Raw genomic sequence first — 22502 nt, 5'->3', positions numbered from 1 at the left:
ACTCTCCAATAAACTTTATTGACACACATCTGTACGTGATGCACATACAACACGAATTCGTTGAAAATATCAAAGAAATTTCATGTTGTATGTTGGAATTTATGGGGAATAAAACTCGCAGTTATGTTTTCCGTGACCCTTCTCTCGGTGTCCTGAAAGGGAAATCAGTGTCCCAACAAAATAAAAAAAATAAATGAATGCTTTATTGTAACTACACAGTATTCGCGGGAAATAATGAAAAAAATATGTGATCGATCTAATCATCTTTCTGCAAAGATTTATATCAGAGAAATTCATGCAGTCTGATTTTCCCCCTCATAACTTTAAAGAAAATGGACATCTTTTAATGAAATTTTGCAGAAACACCTTTCAAACGGCATAGATTATGATTATAAAGAAATATGTGGGGAAAATGTGTTCCTGAAAGTTATGAGGGAAAAAGCGAATTTTGTGAAATTTCGGAAAGTTTCCCCACCCCTCCTCCGTTCGTTTGTTCCGCATGTTTGCCGACTGTGACAGAAAGTGAAATGACAGTATAAAATTGGTCAAACGTTTGACCTGAGCTCAAGAATTTTAAAAAATTAGTGTAATAGGTGTAAAACAACTTGCTGTGAACGAATATGAAGAAAAAAATACGCGCTCGCGAGCGGGGGTGGGGGTGGGGAGAAGACTCCGAACATTCACATCGTGAATGTTCCGAGACGCCTCACCGGAGCCAAGAAACAAAAGAAAAATAGTGTGCGACGATGTGAATGTTCCGAGTCCTCTCTCCACCCCGCCTTTCGCGAGCGCGCATTTTTTTTTCTTTTTATATTCGTTCAGAGCAAGTCGTTTTACATCTATTACACTATTTTTCTTTTGTTTCTTGGCTCCGGTGAGGCGTCTCGGAGCATTGAGTCCTCCCCCCCCCCCGTTCGCGAGCGCGCATTTTTTCTTCATATTCGTTCACAACAAGTTGTTTTACACCTATTACAGTAATTATTTTTTTATTTTTGAGCCCGGGGCAAACGCTTTAGTTTGACCCAAATTCCTTCGCATGGTATTGGTCATCCAGTTTACAAGGAAACGTCCAGTTAAGATGTCATTGAGTGAGACTGAACTCCAAACCGTGAACTTGCAAAGCGAACTGCGAAAGTAAAACTGAAACACGAGCAAGGGATATAACTCCCATAGAAACCCCTACTTAATTTTACTCTTCTCCAATTCACTGCGATCCTGTACTTCCTGTCTCCATCTTTATCGCTCCCTTCAAATATAACATTATTTGTTTCCTACAAACTCGTTCTTCCACCTTTTTTATATTCAACGTTCTCAAGGTATTCTAATTATATTCAATTAATTTCTTTTTCTACAGTTTCTGCTTTTCTTTTAAATATTGTTCCTTACATTTTTGTGCTGTTGTTGTATAAGGGTTGGATTTCTTCAGCCCCCCCCCCCTCCTAGAAGCAGTGTTTCTCAGCGATTTTTTTTTACCTGTGAACCCCTTTTGATTGCTGATGAACCCCGCCATAATCATTCGATGTTTAAAAACTAGTTTTAGAAATACTTATTTCAAAATTTCTATTTTATTATTTTTTTTACTCATTAACTTATATAGGTTGAACAATATAAAACGTTAAAGAAACTTATTTCTTGCAAAATAAATACATTTAAAACAAAATCTTTTCATGGACTCTTAATATACTACAGCAGGTCCCTGATTTACTGTTTTGTTTGCGTAGACCCACAAAAACCTTTTATGGACCCTGGTTGAGAACCGTTGACCTAGAAGTTCCATACCTTTTGTAAAATATTAGAAATTATTTTTGTCTTCAAATACGAGAATATTAACGCTTCTTCATTGTTACCCTCTATTTCAAAATTAAACCAAATAAATGAAATAACAAAAACATTAATTCGTATAAATCCATTTATAGTATCTCTTATTTCTAAGAATTTCGATTTACTGTCTCAGCTGCTTTTGATGTTGCCAACGTCTACCATTCTCACAATTTTACTTGATTCACTTATTTCATGGTCACATATATTACATACTCGATGGGAAAACAATAATTAGAGTCTTCAAAAATCCTATTGAATGTTTACTGTCGATAGTTCCTAGTGAGTTCTCCAAATTGTTAATTTATTTTGTCTATATTTTCTTATGCTAAAGAGTTAATGGGTCTACATAACCTGCTATACGAGGTGATAACGAAAAGGTGCTTCGATAAATAACAATAAAAACATTAGAAGGATTCTTATTGCACCTAAAATATAGAATAAGACAAACAAGCTGACAACAGCACAACGTGAAAGGAGAAAATCTCCGGCTGTCGCCAAATAAATTGACACTAACGTCTATTCTTTTGTACATTTCAGCCCTAAGGCTGTGGCCATGCTGGGACATCGTCTTTTCTTTGTTCATCAATTTAATGTTTCATTAAATTTGGAGAATTAGGGCTTATTTCCGAGGAAATAGGAAATACATAAAAACATCAAGTGTTCCGTGAAATAACCAAAACGAAAACTGATTATTTTACTTTCAGAAAAAAGAAAAAAAAACTTTTATGTAACATATAAGTATTTAAAGAAATATTTATTACAAGATGTAATGACATACAAAAGTCTGCAGAAATTTGGGAAAGATTCCAATTCTCCTGGCTGTTGTGACTGAAATATATATCACTTTGGGTACCACACATTTAAAAAAAAAATTTTATTATGCAATTCTACAGACATTCAGTATTGTGTGTGTGATTCTCTTTATCATAGGGATTGACGAGGTGGTGGTATTTATAAAGGTTTTCCCTTTATAAAGTAAAACCCCGCTTCCATCATGAATGACATGGCTTTGTATCTAGAAAGTTACCCTCTGAAGCACAAATCCAAGCAACGTTGTTTATGGAAGACCAGCAGTCACCCATGTGTACCAGCCTCCTCTCTATGCCATTGATGTTATCCATGGGAAAGGCAAAGGGGCCAATACAGCTTGGCACCTGTGACATCACAACTCATTTCTACAACTGAGTCAACTGGAGCAATGTAAAGTAAAGTGTCTTGCTCAAGAACACAACACACAGGCTAGTCTGGGAATTGAACTGGGAATGGAAAGCAGACGTTAAATGATGAAAAGACAAAAACTAATAAATTAGTAAAATAATTTCTTTCAGTTAATGAACGAATAATAATAATAATAATGCCATAGTAATAAAACTTTTGAAACTAATGAAGTTAATAATTAAACTATTAAAGAACATTGGAAATATTTGGAAATATCTTTTATCATTTGCTTGTTTCGGTCATTAGGCTGTGGCCATGCTGGAGCACCGCTTTGAAGAAATTTTAGTTGAATGAAATTAGCTCAGTACTTATTTTTCTTCTTTTTATTTAAGCCTGGTACTTACTGTATTAGTCTCTTTGCCAAACTGCTAAGTTACAGGGATATAAATACACCAACACCGGTTATCAAGCAGTGGTGGGGGACAACCAACTGACTCAAAGACACACACATATCCTCATCACCAGCCTCTCACACCAACCCTACAATGTCATTCTAAAACAATCACATCATTGAAATCTCAAAGCTACAACACATGATTAATCCTTCGTGGGCCAGCAGGGTCCCTTGGGACCCCAGCAAATTTAAAAAGTTATGCAACTTTTACATTTCTTATTTAAATGATATCTCATGACTTTTATTGTCAATAGTTTATGTATGCACGTACAAATTTTGAGTTAAAAATTTCTGGTCATATGGATGTTAAAGCATAAAATATGGTTATTGGGGTCCAACTGGAGCCCGTTGGCCTTCTGTTAAATTATTTTTTCTTTTCTTTTTTCAGATATTTTGATGAACTTAAATCAATTTTCTTTATATGATATACCAAGTAATTTTGTTTTATTTTATATTTAGTGTTACAAGGCAGTGCCCCAGCATGGCTGCTATCAAATGACTGAAACAAGTAAAAGATAAAATACACCAAATATTTTAACAACTTTTTAAATACAATTCCTAATAATATTTCATTATAAATATATAATAGGATTTTTTAGACATAGAATAGCTACAAGAGTCCACCCAAGTAAAATAAGACTCAGCAGGTCCATAGGTAAAAAATGGTTGAAAACCACTGCGAAAAGGTTTAAAAGCTCTTTGCAATGGCTGCACATAAGAAGCTACAACATATTAAAGCAAAAATTTTATGGTAACAAAAAACAGAGACCAAAGCTTATTCCACCATTTTAACTGTTATTTCTTGAAGGTGCATGGCTCAGTGATGAGAGCATCGGGCTCACAATCATGAGGTAGTGAGTTCGGTTCCCAGACTGGGCTGTGTGTTGTGTTCTTGAGCAAGACACTTTATTTCATGTTGCTCTAGAAATGAGTTGGGACATCACTTGTGCCAAACTGTATCAGCGTTTGCCTTTCCCTTGGATAACATCTATGGCATGGCGAGGAGAGGCTGGTATGCATGGGCGACTGCTGGCGACTTGTGCCTCGGAGGAGAACTTTCTAGGTGCAATCCCATGGTCATTCATGATCAAAGGTGGGTTTTACCCTTTCTGAAGGAGATTTATGTATAGTGGGTATTTTTAGTCACCTCTCCTTCATTGTTTGATCTCTCATAGAATTTCTAAAGTTCTTGGAAACAGTTGATGATAAGTCTGCACTGTCATAGCTGACCTGAAGTTGCACATATAACTACACTGTGTAACAAAATTTTGATTTTTTTTTTTCTTTTTTTTTTTGTCTTTGGTCAGTAAGAGTTATTTTCTATTTGCTTCTATCTGGAAATCACTGCTATTCCCTTCAAACTTGGCTTTTGTAACCTGGACATCAATGTTTTGAAACTGACCTATTTTCCATCACATTTCAGACAGATTCAATGCTGAGTCGCTGAAGCAGAAATATCACTATAGTAAATATTCTGCTCAGTATGACAGATTTGCTTGTCAGTTGCTTGACCATAACCACTTGACCATAACCACTTGAGCATGTCCCTTAGCAGTTGATAATATGTGCATCTTTGATGATGAGCAAGAGTAGTAGAGGAGCATCATAGCCGTTTGTTGAGAGTTTGGGGTTTGAATAAATGTAACAAAAGCAAAGTCTGAAGGAAATATTAGCCATTTTTCATTCTTTCTAGGGATATAACAGTTTCTACCCAAGGACAAAGATTACAGTGTAATGTGATACCAAGGGAGCATCTATGTAATCATTTGATATGCCATATGTAGCAGCCAAATTTCTTTTAAATGACATTTGTTAGTCTTGAAAATTGACAGCTATATTGGATAATGTAGTCCTGAATATTACATAACTAGAGAGAATGGTGGAATATTCCTAACTGGAATGTTTTTGGTCTCTTTGTTAAGATCTGACCTGGGTCTAAGCAATGATGAATGTTGCTTCTGGAGATAAAATGTTATTGCCCCCTATTCTTTAACTTACTACTGGCATTTTACCAGTTATGACAACAGGGATTCCAGTTGATCCGATCAACAGAACAGCTTCCTTGTGAAATTAATGTGCAAGTGGCTAAGCACTCTACAGACACACATGCCCTTAACATAGTTGCCAGAAAGATTTAGCGTGACACAGAATATAACTAGGCTGGCCCTTTGAAATACAGGTACAACTCATTTTTGCTAGCCGAATGCACTGGAGCAACGTGAAACAAAGTGTCTTGCTCAAGAATTCATGACCTTACAAGCTTGAACTGAATATCCTAACCACTAAGTTTCATGCTTTTTTTTCTTTTTTCTTTAACTCATCATCATCATCATTTAATATCCATTATCCATGTTGGCTGGCATGGGTTAGAAGCTTTGACTAGAACCAGTAAACCGGAGAGCTAAACCAGACTCCTGTCTGATCTGGCATGGTTTCTACAGTTGGATGTCCTTTCTAACACCAACCACTCCAAGAGTATAATGGCTGCTTTTTATGTGCCTCTGGCACAGGTGCCATTTACACCAGCAAGGGTCATGACTACAATTTCACAGGTGTCATTTACATGACGCTAGCAACAGCTACAACTACGATTTCGCTTGACTTAACGAGTCTTTTTAAGCACAGCATATCGCGAAAGGTCTTGCTCACTGGTCATCGCTTCCATGAGGCCTGACGTTTGAAGATCATGCTACCAGTAATAGCCATAATTATAAATTCATGAGTGCCATTTACATGACACCAGCAACAGCCACAGCCATAGCTACAGTTTCACTTAGCTTTCAAGTCTTCTCAAGCACAGCATGTTGACAAAGGTCTCGGCCATTTATCATTGCCTCTGTGAGGCCCAATGTTCAAAAATCCTGCTATTGGCAATTTCACTTGGTTTGACGAGTCTTCTCAAGCACAGCATGTTGACAAAGGTCTCGGCCATTTATCATTGCCTCTGTGAGGCCCAATGTTCAAAAATCCTGCTATTGGCAATTTCACTTGGTTTGACAAGTCTTCTCAAGCACAGCATGTTGACAAAGGTCTCGGTCATTTATCATTGCCTCTGTGAGGCCCAATGTTCAAAAATCCTGCTATTGGCAATTTCACTTGGTTTGACAAGTCTTCTCAAGCACAGCATGTTGACAAAGGTCTCGGTCATTTATCATTGCCTCTGTGAGGCCCAATGTTCAAAAATCCTGCTATTGGCAATTTCACTTGGTTTGACAAGTCTTCTCAAGCACAGCATGTTGACAAAGGTCTCGGTCATTTATCATTGCCTCTGTGAGGCCCAATGTTCAAAAATCCTGCTATTGGCAATTTCACTTGGTTTGACGAGTCTTCTCAAGCACAGCATGTTGACAAAGGTCTCGGTCATTTATCATTGCCTCTGTGAGGCCCAATGTTCAAAAATCCTGCTATTGGCAATTTCACTTGGTTTGGCAAGTCTTCTCAAGCACAGCATGTTGACAAAGGTCTCGGTCATTTATCATTGCCTCTGTGAGGCCCAATGTTCAAAAATCCTGCTATTGGCAATTTCACTTGGTTTGACAAGTCTTCTCAAGCACAGCATATCACCAAAGGTTTCAATCGCTAGTCAATGCATCCATGAGGCTCAACTTATATAATGATACACAGTAAGTAGGTGTAGCTGTAGTCTGTAAATGTTGTATGGTGCAATTTTAATTACAAATTAAAAGTTAAAATTTCACTTATTCAGATAAAAGGTTATATCTTATTACTCGTTTCAGTCATTAGACTGCGGCCCTGCTGGAGCACCGGCTTGGTGTACAAATATTTTTTGGGGGTAAGCCTGGTATTTATTGTATCAGTCTCTTTTGCCAGACCACTAAATTATAGGACACAAACACCAACACTTGTCAAGCAGTGATGGTGGGACAAAGACACACATATATATATATACAAATATATATATATATATATATATATATATATATATATATATATATATATATATATATATATATATATATATTCACACACACAACAGGCTTCTTTTAGTTTCTGTCTACCAAATCCACTTACAAGGCTTTGGTTGGTCTGAGGTTATAGTAGGTGCCACGCAGTGGGACTGAACCTGAAACCATGTGGTTGGGAAGTGAGCTTCTTACCACACAACCATGCCTGCACTTACTATAGTTTATTATTATAAAAATGTAAAATTTTCACTGCTGAATCTCAATTTTTTTGAAAATAATCCTCTATAGTTTATACTGTTTCTGTGCTATTTCAGAATACCAAGTGAAATTGGAATTCAAGAATAATTTTTTACCTCAAATATAATCACCAATATTCTTCATCTTTAAAGACTAAAGGAAGTTGCTATGCAGAACACATATAACCCCATATATATAAATCTGTGTTGAATTTGCTTTGAAATATTTCCCCTGACTAAGACTGTCAACAATTTCTTTACTTCACTATTTGGAATATGATCACAGTGATTTGAAATTCTAATTAAATTTAGATTACAAAAGAGTTTATTATGTCTTCAGATCCTGACTAAGGTCACAGCTGAAGTAAATAGAGCTGAATTAATTTCAATTTGGGATTTTAAAAAATAAATAAAAAGGAAAGCATTTGTATATTGATGAAATAGAACAAAAGTAATGGAAGATAAATTGTGTGAGGATAATGTTAAATGTAAGTCACAGTCTCAAAGAAATGATTTTCTTGATGAGATACCGAAAGATATAGAAAAAAAATCGTACCACTGTGACATCTGTGAAAAGTCATTCACTCGAAAAGATAGCCTCACCATTCACAAACGCATTCATACAGGAGATAAACCATATCACTGTGATATCTGTGGTAAGTCATTCTCACAGACCGGTAGTTTGACTACACACAAACGCGTTCATACATGTGAAAAACCATATCACTGTGATATCTGTGGTAAATCATTCTCTGAAGGAACTCACTTAACTAAACACAAACGCATTCATACAGGAGAGAAACCATATCACTGTGATACCTGTGGTAAGTCATTCGCTCTCAGTGGTAATTTAACTACTCACAAACGTATTCATACTGAAGAGAGGCCATATCAGTGTGATATCTGTGGTAAATCATTTTCAAATGGAAGCACTTTAGCAAAACATAAGCACATTCATGCAGAAGAGAAACCATATCACTGTAGCATCTGTGGTAAATCATTCTCTCAAACAGGTAGCTTAACTACACACATACGTATTCACACAGGAGAAAAACCATATCCCTGTGATATTTGTGGTAAATCATTCTCTCAGAATGACAACTTGACTAAACACAAACGTATCCATACAGGAGAGAAACTTTTTCACTGTGATATGTGTATCAAATCATTCTCGCGAAATGACCATTTAACTAGACACATGCTCATTCATACAGGAGAAAAACCATTTTATTGTGAAATCTGTGGTAAATCATTCTCTCAAAGAGGGCACTTAACTATACACAAGTATATTCATACAGAAGAGAAGCAGTGTAATTGATATGTGTTAAATCTTTATCTTTAAAAATAGACAATTTATTACATGTGTTCATACAAAAAAAGTATCTCTATCAATATGGAAATGATATGTAACAATAAATGTATTCACACAGGAAAGTATAGCCATGTGATAACAACCTCATGTTAGTATACCTACACTGGTGACAAAATTTACCAGTCTGATACATTTTAATAAAAAGCATTTATTCAGTATATTCGTGTATATAGAATTTATTAACATATTTCCAGAAGCAAGAAAAGAAGCTCTTCATTTATTTGGCATTGTAGAAATAAATAGATGGAAATGTATTTTCATACATGAATAATAACATCATTGTACAGTTATTATGAAAGAAAGAAATGTATAATTATTTTCTGAATCTTATTCACATTCTTTAATGTCTTATGTATATTTTGGTGTGAATGTGCATAGCTCAGTGGTTAGAGCCTCAGGCTAACAATCATGAGGGAGTGAGTTCAATTCCTGGACTAGGCTGTGCGTTGTGTTCTTGAGTAAGACACTTTTTTCGTGTTGCTCCAGTTTAGTCAGCTGTAGAAATGAGTTGTGACATCACTGGTGCCAAGCTGTATCAGCCTTTGCCTTGATATAATACTACTTAGGGGGTCTGTTGGTTTCCTCCAAAAAGGGATCTGAAAATATGTAGGATGTGTCTAATGAGACTAATATCATTGTAGATTCTGCTACATTGCAGGCCACCTTATCTTCAATTAGCAATAACCATGGCTTGGTTAACTCTCAGTGGAGCTTTCATTTACTCATGGAAAGTTTTGGCAAATATTATTGAGAATATAGTTCCAGAGTTTGAATGGATTGTTTCAAATTTATCTTCTATCCCCTGCTGTTTGACATCTTGGGTAAGTGTCTTCTGTTATAGCCTTGGTCTGACCAAAGCCTTGTGAGAAAAACTGAAAGAAGCCTAATGTATATATATAAATATATGTTTGCGTTTGTCCCCCACTACCACTTGACAACTAGTGTTGGTGTGTTTACTTCCCTGTAACTGAGTGGTTTGGCAAAAGAGACTGACAGAATAAGTACCAGGCTTTAAAAATAAAATAAGTACTGGGGTCAATTCATTTTACTAAAGATTCTTCAAGGTGGTGCTCCAGCATGGCTGCAGTCTAATGACTGAAACAAATGATAAAGATATGTCTTCATTCAGTTTCTCTCTCTCAAATCCACTCCCAAAGCTTTGGTCAGCCTGAGTAAAAAATACCTGTTGAAGGTGGCACACAGTGGGACTGAACCCAGTACCATGTGGTTGGGAAGCAGGCCTCTTGCCACACCAGCACCTTCCTTTTTTTGTGTTCTTAAATAATTATTATAGATAAATGGTTTCCTGTACCAGTGCATGCAGCAGATAGTTATGAGATGGGAGGCTGATGTGCACACACAGTTCTCTATGTTGGATTCATGATGGGACCATCTGATGTTCTTGATGGTTCTCAGGGCTCTGCTAGGAAAGTTGTCGAATCTCTTCACCAGCGTCTGCATGAGGGGCCATGTTTCTGCTCTGTAGAGAAGAGAGTAAACCAACATGTAGATGTGGGGCTTCATCTTCTGGGAGATAGAGCAGTGGCACCAAAGGGGCTTCCATAGAGATCACATGACTCAGTTGGCCAGACCACATTTACAGTTGATCTCCAGAGTCAGGTCTCCATCGTTGGAGACTGTACAGCCCAGGTAGATGAAAGAGCTAACAAACTCCACTATGTTGGGGTCAATATGGAGAGGGAGAGATCATCCTACCAGAGCCTTACTCTCATTTAACCCAGTAACTGCAGGCTGGAAGGCCCCACACCAGATGGTCGGACATGATTAAGGAAAATCTCCAAAGGCTTGACATCATCTTGGAAGATGCTGAGGGGCTGGCATGACTCTCTTCAAATAATGAATTCAGTACACACACAAATAGTTGCATCCAAGCCATATCACTACAATAATCAGTTGTAAATTGACAAGTAGTAGTTTAACTAGATACAAACATACTCATGAAAAGGCTATGTCGTTGATATCTGTAGTAAATTATTCTCTGAAAGAAAAAAAAGCTACACATGCATCTAATCTCATCCGAGTAAGCAACTGTTTCAATGCCAAAAATCATTTGATGAAAAGAATTTGTTATAAAACAATAAATGTTGTGTTAACATTTCCTAACACATTTTATATAGCCAAAACTATATGTTACTAGTATTACTTCATATTCTTATAGTTTTATCAAAAATCATTCTATCAGGATACTCATAGGCATTCCATCTAACATATTTCCAGGAGTAAGAACAGACACTATTGATTTATTTCACATTTTCAGTAAGTAGATAAGAAATACTCACATATCAGAAAGAACATCATGCTTAATATTTGAAATAATTATGCAAAGCATAAAAGAAAACATTTCATGATAGCTTAATAGCATTTAAGTATAATTTGTGAATCATCTTCATGCTCATCACACTTTAATATCCAATCTATATGCTGGGTTGGATTGGACTTGTCTATCAAACGCTATCATCATCATCATAGTTTAACGTCTGTTTTCCATGCTGGCATGGGTTGGACGGTTTGACTGGGGTCTGGGAAGCCAGGAGGCTGCACCAGGCTCCAATCTAATCCAGCAGAGTTTCTACAGCTGGATGCCCTTCCTAATGCCAACTACTCTGAGAGTGTAGTGGGTGCTTTTTCACATGCCAATTTTTTGTCATCTGAACTGAAATCCTGACCGTTTCAATTCTATTTGCTTCTAAATTTAAGATGTAGGTAAACCTCAATTTATAATGCAAAATTACCAACCAGGGAACTTTTGAATACAGACATATCATCAATTATTTGCATGTGTGAAGGAGAAACTGTGGATGGTATGAACGTTTTAGGTTGGGATTTTAAAGTCAATGAAGTTTATGTTTTTGGTTATAAGAGAAATGTGATTGTGATATACATTAGCATTAAGGTCTTTCAAGTGGTTGTATAACCCTCTAATGTCCATTGGTAATCCACTGGTTGTAATATTGCATATATTCATAATTTCTCTGTGGATTTTATCACGATGATTCACAATTTTTCTGGAATATAACGAATATACCAAAGATAGAAGACTCCCTTCCATTGGATGACAACAATAGCATGGAGGCTGTGATGGTTGTTTAGAAAGACTTTAAAAAAAAAGCTTCTAAAGGTTACAAAACCCTGTCCGAGATGATGGCCTGCAGGGCTCCTGAAGTGACGACCATTCACTGTTCACATCTGAAGTGTGAATAGTCATCACTTTATGTTCTGGTAATATTTACAATAATCTGTCAGCAAAGAGAAAAGGCTGTGAGGGGGGGGGGGGACAAAGGTACAGTTGTTTCCCTTACATAAGTGAAGAATTAAAAGCGCATGCGCGCTAGTGATTTCCTCCCTTCCGTTTTGATGTCTCAACTTTGTTCTCCCACCACCAGCTACTTTCGTTGACTTCGGGGCCCACCACAACTGGATTAATCTACTTTCACCACGGCTCCCTAATTTTTCTTCTTTTTTTTTAATTTTAATTTGACTACTTGCTATTTTCAAGTATATATATTTTTCAATCGAATAATTATTTTTATGACAATATTCTCAACTCCTGAAGAATATAATATGGCTGTGTGGTAAGAAACTTGCTTTCCAGCCACACGGTTCCGGGTTCGGTCCCATTACCTGGCACTTTGGGTAAGTATCATCTACTATAGTTTCGGGCCTTGTGAGTGGATTTGATTGACGGAAACTGAAAGAAGAGCGTTATACACACACACACACACACACACACACATATATATATATATATATATATATATATATATATATATATATATATATATATGTATTCGTGTGTGTGTCCCTCACCACCGCTTGATAATCGGTCTTGATATGTTTACGTCCCGTACTTCGCGGTCCAGCGAAAAATATCGTTAGAATAAGTACCCGGCTTAAATGAAAAGCACGTACTGGGTTCGATACATTCAACTAAAAAATTTTTAACGCGGTGCTCCAGCATGGCTACAGTCTAATGGCAGAAACTAGTAAAAAATAAAAAGAAATCCCTTTATAAAACATTACCTGTTAATAGCGTAAGCTTACTTTTGGCACTGCGGTCTTTTAATGGTCCCAATTGTTTTTTGTTTGTTTTTTTCTTAAATTATTGGAATGAAAACTTTGGTTAATGTTTACATTAACCAAAACTTTTAATGTGAGTCAGACATCATTTCTTAATTCTTTTCTCCGGCACATAGTTTGAAATCGACGATTAAACAGATTTAAATAATAAGGCATTCTTAATTATTTCAACGCTACATATGAAAATACGCGTGGAAGAAAGAAAAGGCTATCTTTCGTTTTGAGTCGACAGTTTATCAAAATTACAAACATCGATAGCTATAATAATTACGATCGTTAGAATAAACTTGCTGATTTTTTTAGTTATTGGGTATTCTTTCGTTTTGACTCGAATTCTATAAACATACTACTCGGTAATTTCTGTGAGCACGTGTTGTCAACTCAGCTGCGTGCTTGTTCTGTTGACGTATCGAAACGGAAAGATAAAGCTCATGGGTTGTAATGTACGTCTGTTCTTGCATGCGTGCTTTTTTCTCTGTGTGTGTGTGTGCTTGTTCTGTATTTATGTGTTGTGGAATGTAGATATAACGAAATTACGCCAACGTCGCATTTTAAACTTTAAGAAAAAAACGCTTTGCATATTTGTTCTTACCTGCACGCACGCACACACACACACACACACACAACCCATTAGCCTTTTCTTTCCACTTCGATACATCAACAGAACTAGCACGCAGCTGACAAGACGACACATGCTGACGGAGTCAACTGTATGTTGCTTGCTCACAAGTTGGAAGCAGCAAAGATTTATTCATTTGGACACCAAGAAAAAATTACACAATGAATATTGTTTACCCTGAGGTGCTTCAAGATTGACAGATTTTCAGTACTAAATTCGGATCTTTTTTAAAACGGGGGCCACATTTTTCATTAACGAAACACTTTGAAACTTGGAACACTGGTAGAATGTGTCATATAAAACATCTTTTTCTCTTAGTCTTCTTTAAAAAAAAAGAAATCCCTAAGTTATTCCATGTTGAAGTTGTCGTATTTCTGTAATTTCAACCAATCACTGACGTCCATTCAGCCGATATACATTAAGTGCCGACTACATAAACAAACGATTCTGAAACAATTAACCCTAACCCTAGGGTTAGGGTTAGGGTTAAAGCAAATTTAAAATGAAAAAAGCAAATAAAACGAAGGTATGGAGATTAAATACGCTTTACATCGCTTAATCAGCCAAAGGAGTAAATGTAAACAACTGAATACTTGTCAGTGATTGGTTGAAATTATCGAAATATGACAATTTTTTACATGAAATAAATTCGAATACAAAAATATTTTTCTGTTCTATAACACAAAATAGATAAGTATACGAAGTTTGAAAGTCTTTCCGTACCAAAAACACTACGTAAAACATTAATGAAAAATGTGGCCCCCGTTTTAAAATAGATCCCTAAATTCTATTATATCTTTACAATTTGGATATTTTTTAATAAAATATAGATATTTTGAAATAATTATGAGAAAAAAAAAATATATCTTCATATTTATTGTTTACTAATCTGAATAAGAACAGCTGTAGCCTGGGCAATGGCAGGTCATTCAGCTTGTGTATTAACATTGACGTCTGACTAGGAACATCAGAAGGCTTTCAGGATCTTGTTAAATTTCTTTCAACTACCCAAATTTTCACCTGAATATTTTCAAGAAATGTACATTTGATGTAGTTTTGCTTGCTGATGACAAAATTGCATACATCTGTAGTAACGCCGTGCGCATGCGTAGTCTCACGCATGCGTGGAATTAAGCAGCCAAGCGTTCCCGCTTAATTCTATCTCTTTTACGGTCGGCCGACCATGAGCAAGGACGTGTTGAGCTGTCTCTCTACATCTTTCGGACTTACACTCGACAGCTCGCTTGCAACTACATACCCACGTCCCAACAACTATGCTCATACACACAGAAGCTGTAACAACAAGAACTAAAAGATATATATATTTACCACCTAAATAAAGTGTTGTTTAAGTTGATAGTCTGGAGTTCAGCGTTCCGTTATATATTCTTTAATTTTATATAGGAAAGTCAGGTATACATCTAATGATGTATAACCAACTTTCCTATACATTTTTCTTTTCCCCCAAGAAATTAGTGACAAAGCAATTTCTAGCATACAGAGTACAGTGAAAGAGCCATAAGGAGTGGAATGGGCTCTGCAGCATTGATTTGGATTTCAAATCTCAATGCCTAACTATGCAACAATTCTTCCTGAGCTAAGGCTACCCTCAATCAGTTGTGGACCCAGCACTTTGCTGGTTCCAGGCCATTGATTCTCCCATTGTTGTTCTGCATGTCTACAGACCGTACTCCACTTCCTCTCACTTTCCGACCATCCAATCTCCCATTGAATGAGAAACTCATTCCCAACTTCTGTATTCTAATTTCTGGCCTATTTTTCCAAGCCACGAAATCTTCTAGTAAGAAGCTCCACAGTGCCCAACCCCACAGAACCAGGCACTTTTAAATGTGCTCACCACCACCACTGGACCTAAGACATAACATCATATTACTCAGAACTTCTGTTGCACATTGTCTAAACCTATATATTGTATATGTAAACCTAGTGCCCTTTACATTGGTGAAATGGGGCTGATGTTTTGCTGATTGCTTTCAGAAGCATATTCAAAGTATACTACGTAAAAGCACCCAGCACATTCTGTAAAGTGGTTAGCGTTAGAAAGGGCATCAAGCCATAGAAACGAGGCCAAATCAGACTGGAGTCTGGTGCAGCTCCCCGGCTTGCCAGCTCTGGTCAAACCATCCAACCCATGCCAGCATGGACAATGGACATTAAATGATTATGATAGCGATGACGACCACATATGCCAGGCAATTCTATCACCTATCACTTAAACACTACAGGCTATTCTGTCACCCACTTATCAATGTGCAGCATCACCATGCACCATGGGTCAGTATTTTCAAGGAAACAGGGAACAATGTTCCACATGCAAATTTGACACCATGTCACTGACAGGTTTAAATGAATTTTTTTTTCCTCCTCCTACACCTCTTAACTCATTATACCCTTTCATATCCTTCTCTCCTCATCTTTTCCATTCACCTTACTCTTTAAACTATTGCCCTGAATAAGGACTGTCCAAAACATCGGGTTTTCCACTCTCTATGGCAAATTCACTTTACTTTTTTTACTGTTTTTACTATATAGTATAAGCCTTGTTGATGCAAAACAATGCCAATATATATATATCATCATTATCATCTAGCATCTGCTTTCCAAGATGACATGGTTTAGATGGTTTGACTGGAACTGGTAAGCCGGAGAGCTGCACCAGGTTCCAGTCTGATTTCACATGGTTTCAATGGCTGGATGTCCTTCCTAATGCCACCCATTCCAAGTGTGTAACGAATGCTTTTTACATGCCACCAGCATGGGTGCCAGTCACATGACACTGGCAACAGCCACGACTATGATTTCACTTGGCTTGACGAGTCTTCTCAAGCACAGCATATTGCCAAAGGTCTCAGTTACTTATCATTGCCTCTGTGAGGCCCAATGTTTGAAGATTGTGCTTCACTACCTTGTCCCATGTTTTCTTGGGTCTACCTCTTCCACAGTTATAAATACACACACATATATATTTATATAAATATATATTGACCTGGGGCTCAACAACAAACAAGCAGTAATTGTTTCTTCAGGAGATAGAATGTTATTATCCACTATCCTGTAATTTAATGTATATAATCTTACACAGAAAGGTGTAACTATAGTCTATAAATTTGTAAACTTCACCTACGTTCAAACAGTTATCTGATGCTGCTGGAGATGATTACTACTTCAAAGCTATATTTGTGGCAGCAGGACTCGGCTCCTTGCCATTTCTACAACTTCACCAGACCCAATGTCTGTCCTCTTAATTTTCCATATTGTAATCTTATGGATTACTATATGTGAGGTGCAGGGGAGAAAGGCACCAACTTCTCTGCCTGCAACACCAAAGCTGAACTGTTGGCCAAGATCAAAATGCTGTTCAAAGATCTTCCTAGAAACAGTGAGGAATGCATGTGCCAAGTTCCAGAACTGTCTTGAGGGCGTCTATTTCAAGAAAATTGTTATCTTCCAGCCGTAATCTAATTCATATTTTTTGATTCTTTGAAATCGTTTTATTTTTGGATGGAATATTGTTTTCTTTCATGCAAATTGTCAAATTCAGCCCAAATACCTTGTATAGTTTATCATTATAGAAATGTAGTAAAATTACCTACGTTGAAGCACAATTTTGTCTATATACCCTATAGTCTAATATCATTTCTTTTTGTTTCAGAATGCCTGATGACATTGGAGTTAAGGAATATACGTCATCAATATATATATCGTCCTTTGAAGATTACAGGAAGATGTTATAAACTTGCTTATATGAATTAAAGGTAGAATTATTCTGAAATGTTTTCTCTGACTGAGATTCTTAGCAACATTTCTCTACTTCACTATCTGGGATGTGTAAATAATGATTTTTGTGCTCCAATTAACTTTGGAATACAAAAGAATTAGCAGCATCTCAGATGAAGAAAATCACAGTTGATGGCTGAATAAAATTTGTGAGGAATAAAGTATAAAGACAAAATCAACATTTGTGTATAAGGAAAATATGGAAAATGAATTGTGTGACAAGAAAGTTAAGTGTAAATCACAGCCTAAAGGGATTAATTTTATTGACAAGAGATCAAAAGATGCAGAAAAACCATCACACCACTGTGATATCTGTAAAAAGTCATTCTCTCGAAAAGGTAACCTTACAGTACACATACGTATGCACACAGGAGAGAAGCCATTTTGCTGTGACATCTGTGGGCGATCCTTTTCTGGAAGCAGTGACTTAACTAAACACAAACGCAGTCATACAGGAGAGAAGCCATATCACTGTGATATCTGTGGAAAATTATTTGCTCACAGAAGTAGTTTAACTGTACACAAATACGTTCATACAGGAGAGAAGCCATTTCACTGTGATATCTGTGGCAGCTCCTTCTCTCAAAGTAATTACTTAACTAAACACAAGCGAATACATACAGGAGAGAAGCCATATCAGTGTGATGTCTGTGATAAAACATTCTCTCTGAAATGTAACTTAACTACTCATAAATTCATTCATTCAGGTGAGAAGCTTTATCATTGTGATATTTGTAATAAATCATTCACTCTAAATGCTACCTTAACAACTCACAAATACATTCATACAGGTGAGAAACCATATCACTGTGATATCTGTGGTAAATCATTCTCTGTAAGTGGCAACGTAACTATACATAAACGTATTCATACAGGAGAGAAACCATATCAGTGTGATATCTGTGGGAAATCATTCACTGAAAGTAATAAATTAACTAAACACAAGCGTATTCATACAGAAGAGAAACCATATCATTGTGATATCTGTGGTAGGTCATTCTCTCAGAATAATCACTTAACTAGACACAAATACACTCACACGGGGGAGAAGCCATATCAGTGTGGTACTTGTGGGAAATCATTCACTGTGAAAGCTGGCCTAACTAAGCACGAACTTATTCATACAGGCAGAATACCATATCACTGTGATATCTGTGGTAAATCATTCTTTCACAATTGTGACTTAGTTATACACAAACGCATTCATACAGGGGAGAAGCCATATCACTGTGATATCTGTGGAAAATCATTTTCTTTAAGTGGTCACTTAACTAGACACAAAAATATTCATACAGGAGAGAAAACATTTCGCTGTGATATCTGTGGTAAATCCTTCTCCGAGAAAGGTTACATAATTAAACACAAACGTGTTCATACAGGAGAGAAACCATATCACTGTGATATCTGTGGTCGATCATTTTCTGAAGGGAGCAGCTTAACTAAACACAAACGCATTCATACAGGAGAGAAACCATATCACTGTGACATCTGCGGGAAATCATTTGCTCAGAGAGCACGCTTAACTACCCACAAACGCACTCATACCGGAGAGAAACCACATAACTGTGATACCTGTGGGAAATCATTCTCTCGAACTGATCTTTTGTCTTCACATAAACGTATTCATACAGGAGAGAAACTATATTACTGTGATATCTGTGGTAAATCATTCTGTTTAAATCAACACTTAACCCTACACAAACGCATTCATACAGGAGAGAAACCATTTCACTGTGATATCTGTGGTAAATCTTTCCTTCAAAGTAATCACTTAACTAAACACAAACGGATTCATACAGGAGAGAAGCCATATCACTGTGATGTTTGTGGTAAGTCATTCTCTCAAAATGATTCCTTAACTGCGCACAAACGCATTCATACAGGAGAAAAACCATATCCTTGTGATATTTGTGGTAAATCTTTCTCTCAGAGAGCACACTTAGCTAGACATATCTCCAATCATATACAAAAGTAAATGTAACAATGTGAAATTCATTTGATGAAAGAAATATCTTGCATAACAATACCTGTACTTACACAAGAAAGACATTATATAACACCTTCAAACTTTAAATATATATACATTGTTATACATGGCATAACCTCCCATTTTGATAGTTTTGATAAAAAAATCATTCTCTTAGAATACTCTTAGGTATCTCATACAACATATTTTGTGGAATAAGAAGATACTTTTGATTTATTCAACTTTGTGGGTAAATAATTAAGAAATGTGTCATAATATGTCAGCAATAACATCAGTGATGAAAGAACTTTACCAAAAATCTATAATTGTAATAACAAAGCTGAAGTGAAAACCAGATATATACGACCATCCCCACGTATAACAATGTGTGTGCTGGTGTCACATAAAGGGACTCAGCACACTCTGTAAAGTGCTTGGCATTAGGAAGGGCATCCAGCTGTAGAAACCAAGCTAAACCAGAGTGGAACCTAGTGCAGCTGTCTGTTTTCCCAGGATGGAAACAGACATGAAATGATGATATATAGTGTGTGTGCTGCTTACCAACCACATGGTTCCGGGTTCAGTTCCACTGTGTGGCACCTTGGGCAAGTGTCTTCTAGCATAGCCTCAGGTCAACCAAAGCCTTGTGAGTGGATTTGGTTGACGGAAACTGAAAGAAGCCCATTGTATATATATATATATATGTTCGTGCGTCTGTGTTTGTCCCCCAACATCGCTTGACAACCGATGCTGGTGTGTTTACGTCTCTGTAATTTAACAGTTCAGCAAAAGAGACCGATAGAATTAGTACTAGGCTTACAAAGAATAAGTTCTGGGGTTGATTTGCTTGACTAAAGGCGGTGCTCCTGCATGGCCGCAGTCAAATGACTGAAACAAATAAAAGAATGTGTGTGTGTGTGTATATATATATATATATATATATATATATATATATATATATAGGCGTGGCTGTGTGGTAAAAAGCTTGCTTCCCTATCACATGGTTTCAGGTTCAGTCTCTCTGTGGCACCTTGGACAAGTGTCTTCTACTGTAGCCTCGGGCTGACCAAAGCCTTGTGAGTGGATTTGGTAGACGGAAACTGAAAGAAGCCCATCGTATATATATATATATACATTTATATTTATATATATATATATTTGTGTGCATGTCAGTTTGTCCCATCACTGCTTGACAACTGGTGTTGATTTGTTTACTTCTCTATAACTTGTTGGTTCAACAAAAATGACTGATCAAATAAGTACTGGGGTCAATTTGTTCGACTAATACCCTTCAAGGTGGTGCTCCAGCATGGCTGCAGTCAAGTGACTGAAACAAGTAAAAGAAAATATATATATACATACACTCATATTCTGGGTGTTATACAGATTCTTTTTTTGTATCCTATGTACATTCAAGTGGGATGTTTAATTTATGTATCCCACCATGGGAATGATTCTTTTGATGAGAAGTTTTATCATTTATCTATTAATGACTTGATGGCTCAGCTGAATGTTAATTTGTAAGTGTCATTGTAAACATCATCATCATCAACATTTTAATGTCATTTATCCATGCCAATATGGGCTGGTCATGTGTATCAGTTTATTTTCTCAATCTTGTTTCCATTTCATCTGAAAAGTAAGTTCTCATCACATTTTTGTAAGTATTAATAACCTGAAATCTAAATAAAGCTGATTTATTAATGATCTGTAGGGACATCGTATTTTGTTATGCAACCATAATATACCACAAAGTATATTAAACACTTTTATAAGTCAGTACTGTGTTCTACTGTGTTAGCAGTGCTATCAAATCACTTATTAAGGTTATCTCTGCAGATTTTTCTATAGAAATTATAACCAGAACTTTACATGTTTAATATGTAATGTTGGTATATCTAATAACATTACACTGCTATATTTAGTTACTATTTAAGCAATGAGTTCGTGGATGGGTGCTGATGAAGAAGCAAAGGCTCCTGAAATATGGCATATACACCCATTACCCATTTTTCACCTTCAGTTTCGTTTACATTAGATTTCTCAAATACAAAACATCATAACAAAATCTATCTCCTATATAGTAATGAGTGTAGTGCTTTTATGTCTTTGTGTGTATATATATATATTTGTCAAAATATATAGGAGTAGCAGAAAGTGTAGTATAAGTGAAGGGAGAGGAGAGACAAGAGTAATTCAGGGAAAGAGAAGTAGTGAGAGTAATAACCATGACTGAGAGAAAGTAATAGCAAAGAGAGCGTTGTCATCATATATGCTTGCAGAGGCTTCTCTATAAAATAGAGTTAGTGGACACAGACGAATCATTTCACTTCATACTTATTCCTTATACACCTGTCAACACACTGAATCAACAGAAATAACACTACCGTTTCCTGTCAGTTCTTTCTGCGCAGCTCATTAATATGCTGGATTATCACACTGTTCACATATAACCGATGGCCGTCATGCATCAACATGCCATCCATTCAATTGCAGTTTCAGTGGTGGTCATTGTTGTTTATAATGCAGTAGAATGATGTACTTCAGCTGGTATTTCTAAAATACTTAAAATACCAACAGAAGGTATTACACAAATAAGTGCCCACAGAGGCAGTATAACAAAGGCGTTCAGTGAATATAATTAACCTTTTAGTATTTAAATCAGTCATATCCAGTCTAAATATTCTACTTGTTTTATGTTAAAATCAACCAGATGCAGCTTCGAACACTGATCCTAAAAATATGCAGTCACATGATCAAAATCTCAGAGTTATGGAGATATTCATGATTAATTAAAAGCAGTGATTAGATAAGCATTATATTTGATAAAGTAATCTGAATACTAAAAGGTTAAGGGATTTTTCTGTTTCTCTTCATAATATTTTAGAATGTCAGTCATCACCTTCAGTTAATTTACATCCATTTTAATGCATGTTAACTAAATCATAATGAAACGCAAATTTGTTTCCAGGAATGTTACAAATTCCATAAGATAATAAAGAATATAGCTAAATAAAAACATAAGAACCAATTAAAGATACTGAATGCTTTAGT

The 22502-nt window shown here is 36.3% G+C and overlaps 2 protein-coding genes across 4 annotated transcripts in view; one reads left to right on the top strand and one right to left on the bottom strand.

Moving 5' to 3' along the window:
- Positions 1-13717, bottom strand: part of LOC106879029 (uncharacterized) — a 118965-nt gene extending 105248 nt beyond the window's left edge. The window contains exon 1 of one of the 2 annotated variants that reach the window (XM_089343868.1): positions 13009-13717. The gene's annotated coding sequence lies outside the window, so the exon portion shown is untranslated. Of the gene's footprint in view, positions 1-11267; positions 12344-13008 lie in introns of those variants that run through there. The other variant, XM_089343869.1, reaches the window with a different exon arrangement.
- On the top strand, positions 731-21155 carry LOC106883179 (uncharacterized). Of its 2 annotated transcripts, XM_089343871.1 has the most exons (3): positions 731-1316; positions 7674-8905; positions 17764-21155. In XM_089343871.1, the coding sequence occupies exons 2-3, from the start codon at positions 8050-8052 to the stop codon at positions 19455-19457; spliced, it is 2550 nt and encodes an 849-aa protein (XP_089199997.1). In that variant the 5' UTR covers positions 731-1316; positions 7674-8049; the 3' UTR covers positions 19458-21155. The 2 variants fall into 2 exon arrangements, with proteins under 2 accessions (XP_089199997.1, XP_089199996.1); XM_089343870.1 differs by lacking the exons at positions 731-1316; positions 7674-8905 and adding an exon at positions 12343-12621 and having other exon boundaries at positions 17358-21155.
- Positions 21156-22502: the final 1347 nt, after the last annotated feature.

The sequence above is a fragment of the Octopus bimaculoides genome, chromosome 28, assembly GCF_046866305.1.
Source record: "Octopus bimaculoides isolate indiv1 chromosome 28, ASM4686630v1, whole genome shotgun sequence".
Taxonomy (NCBI): domain Eukaryota; kingdom Metazoa; phylum Mollusca; class Cephalopoda; order Octopoda; family Octopodidae; genus Octopus; species Octopus bimaculoides.
The sequence above is the reverse complement of the archived record's forward strand: the minus strand, read 5'-3'. Positions and strand labels throughout refer to the sequence as shown.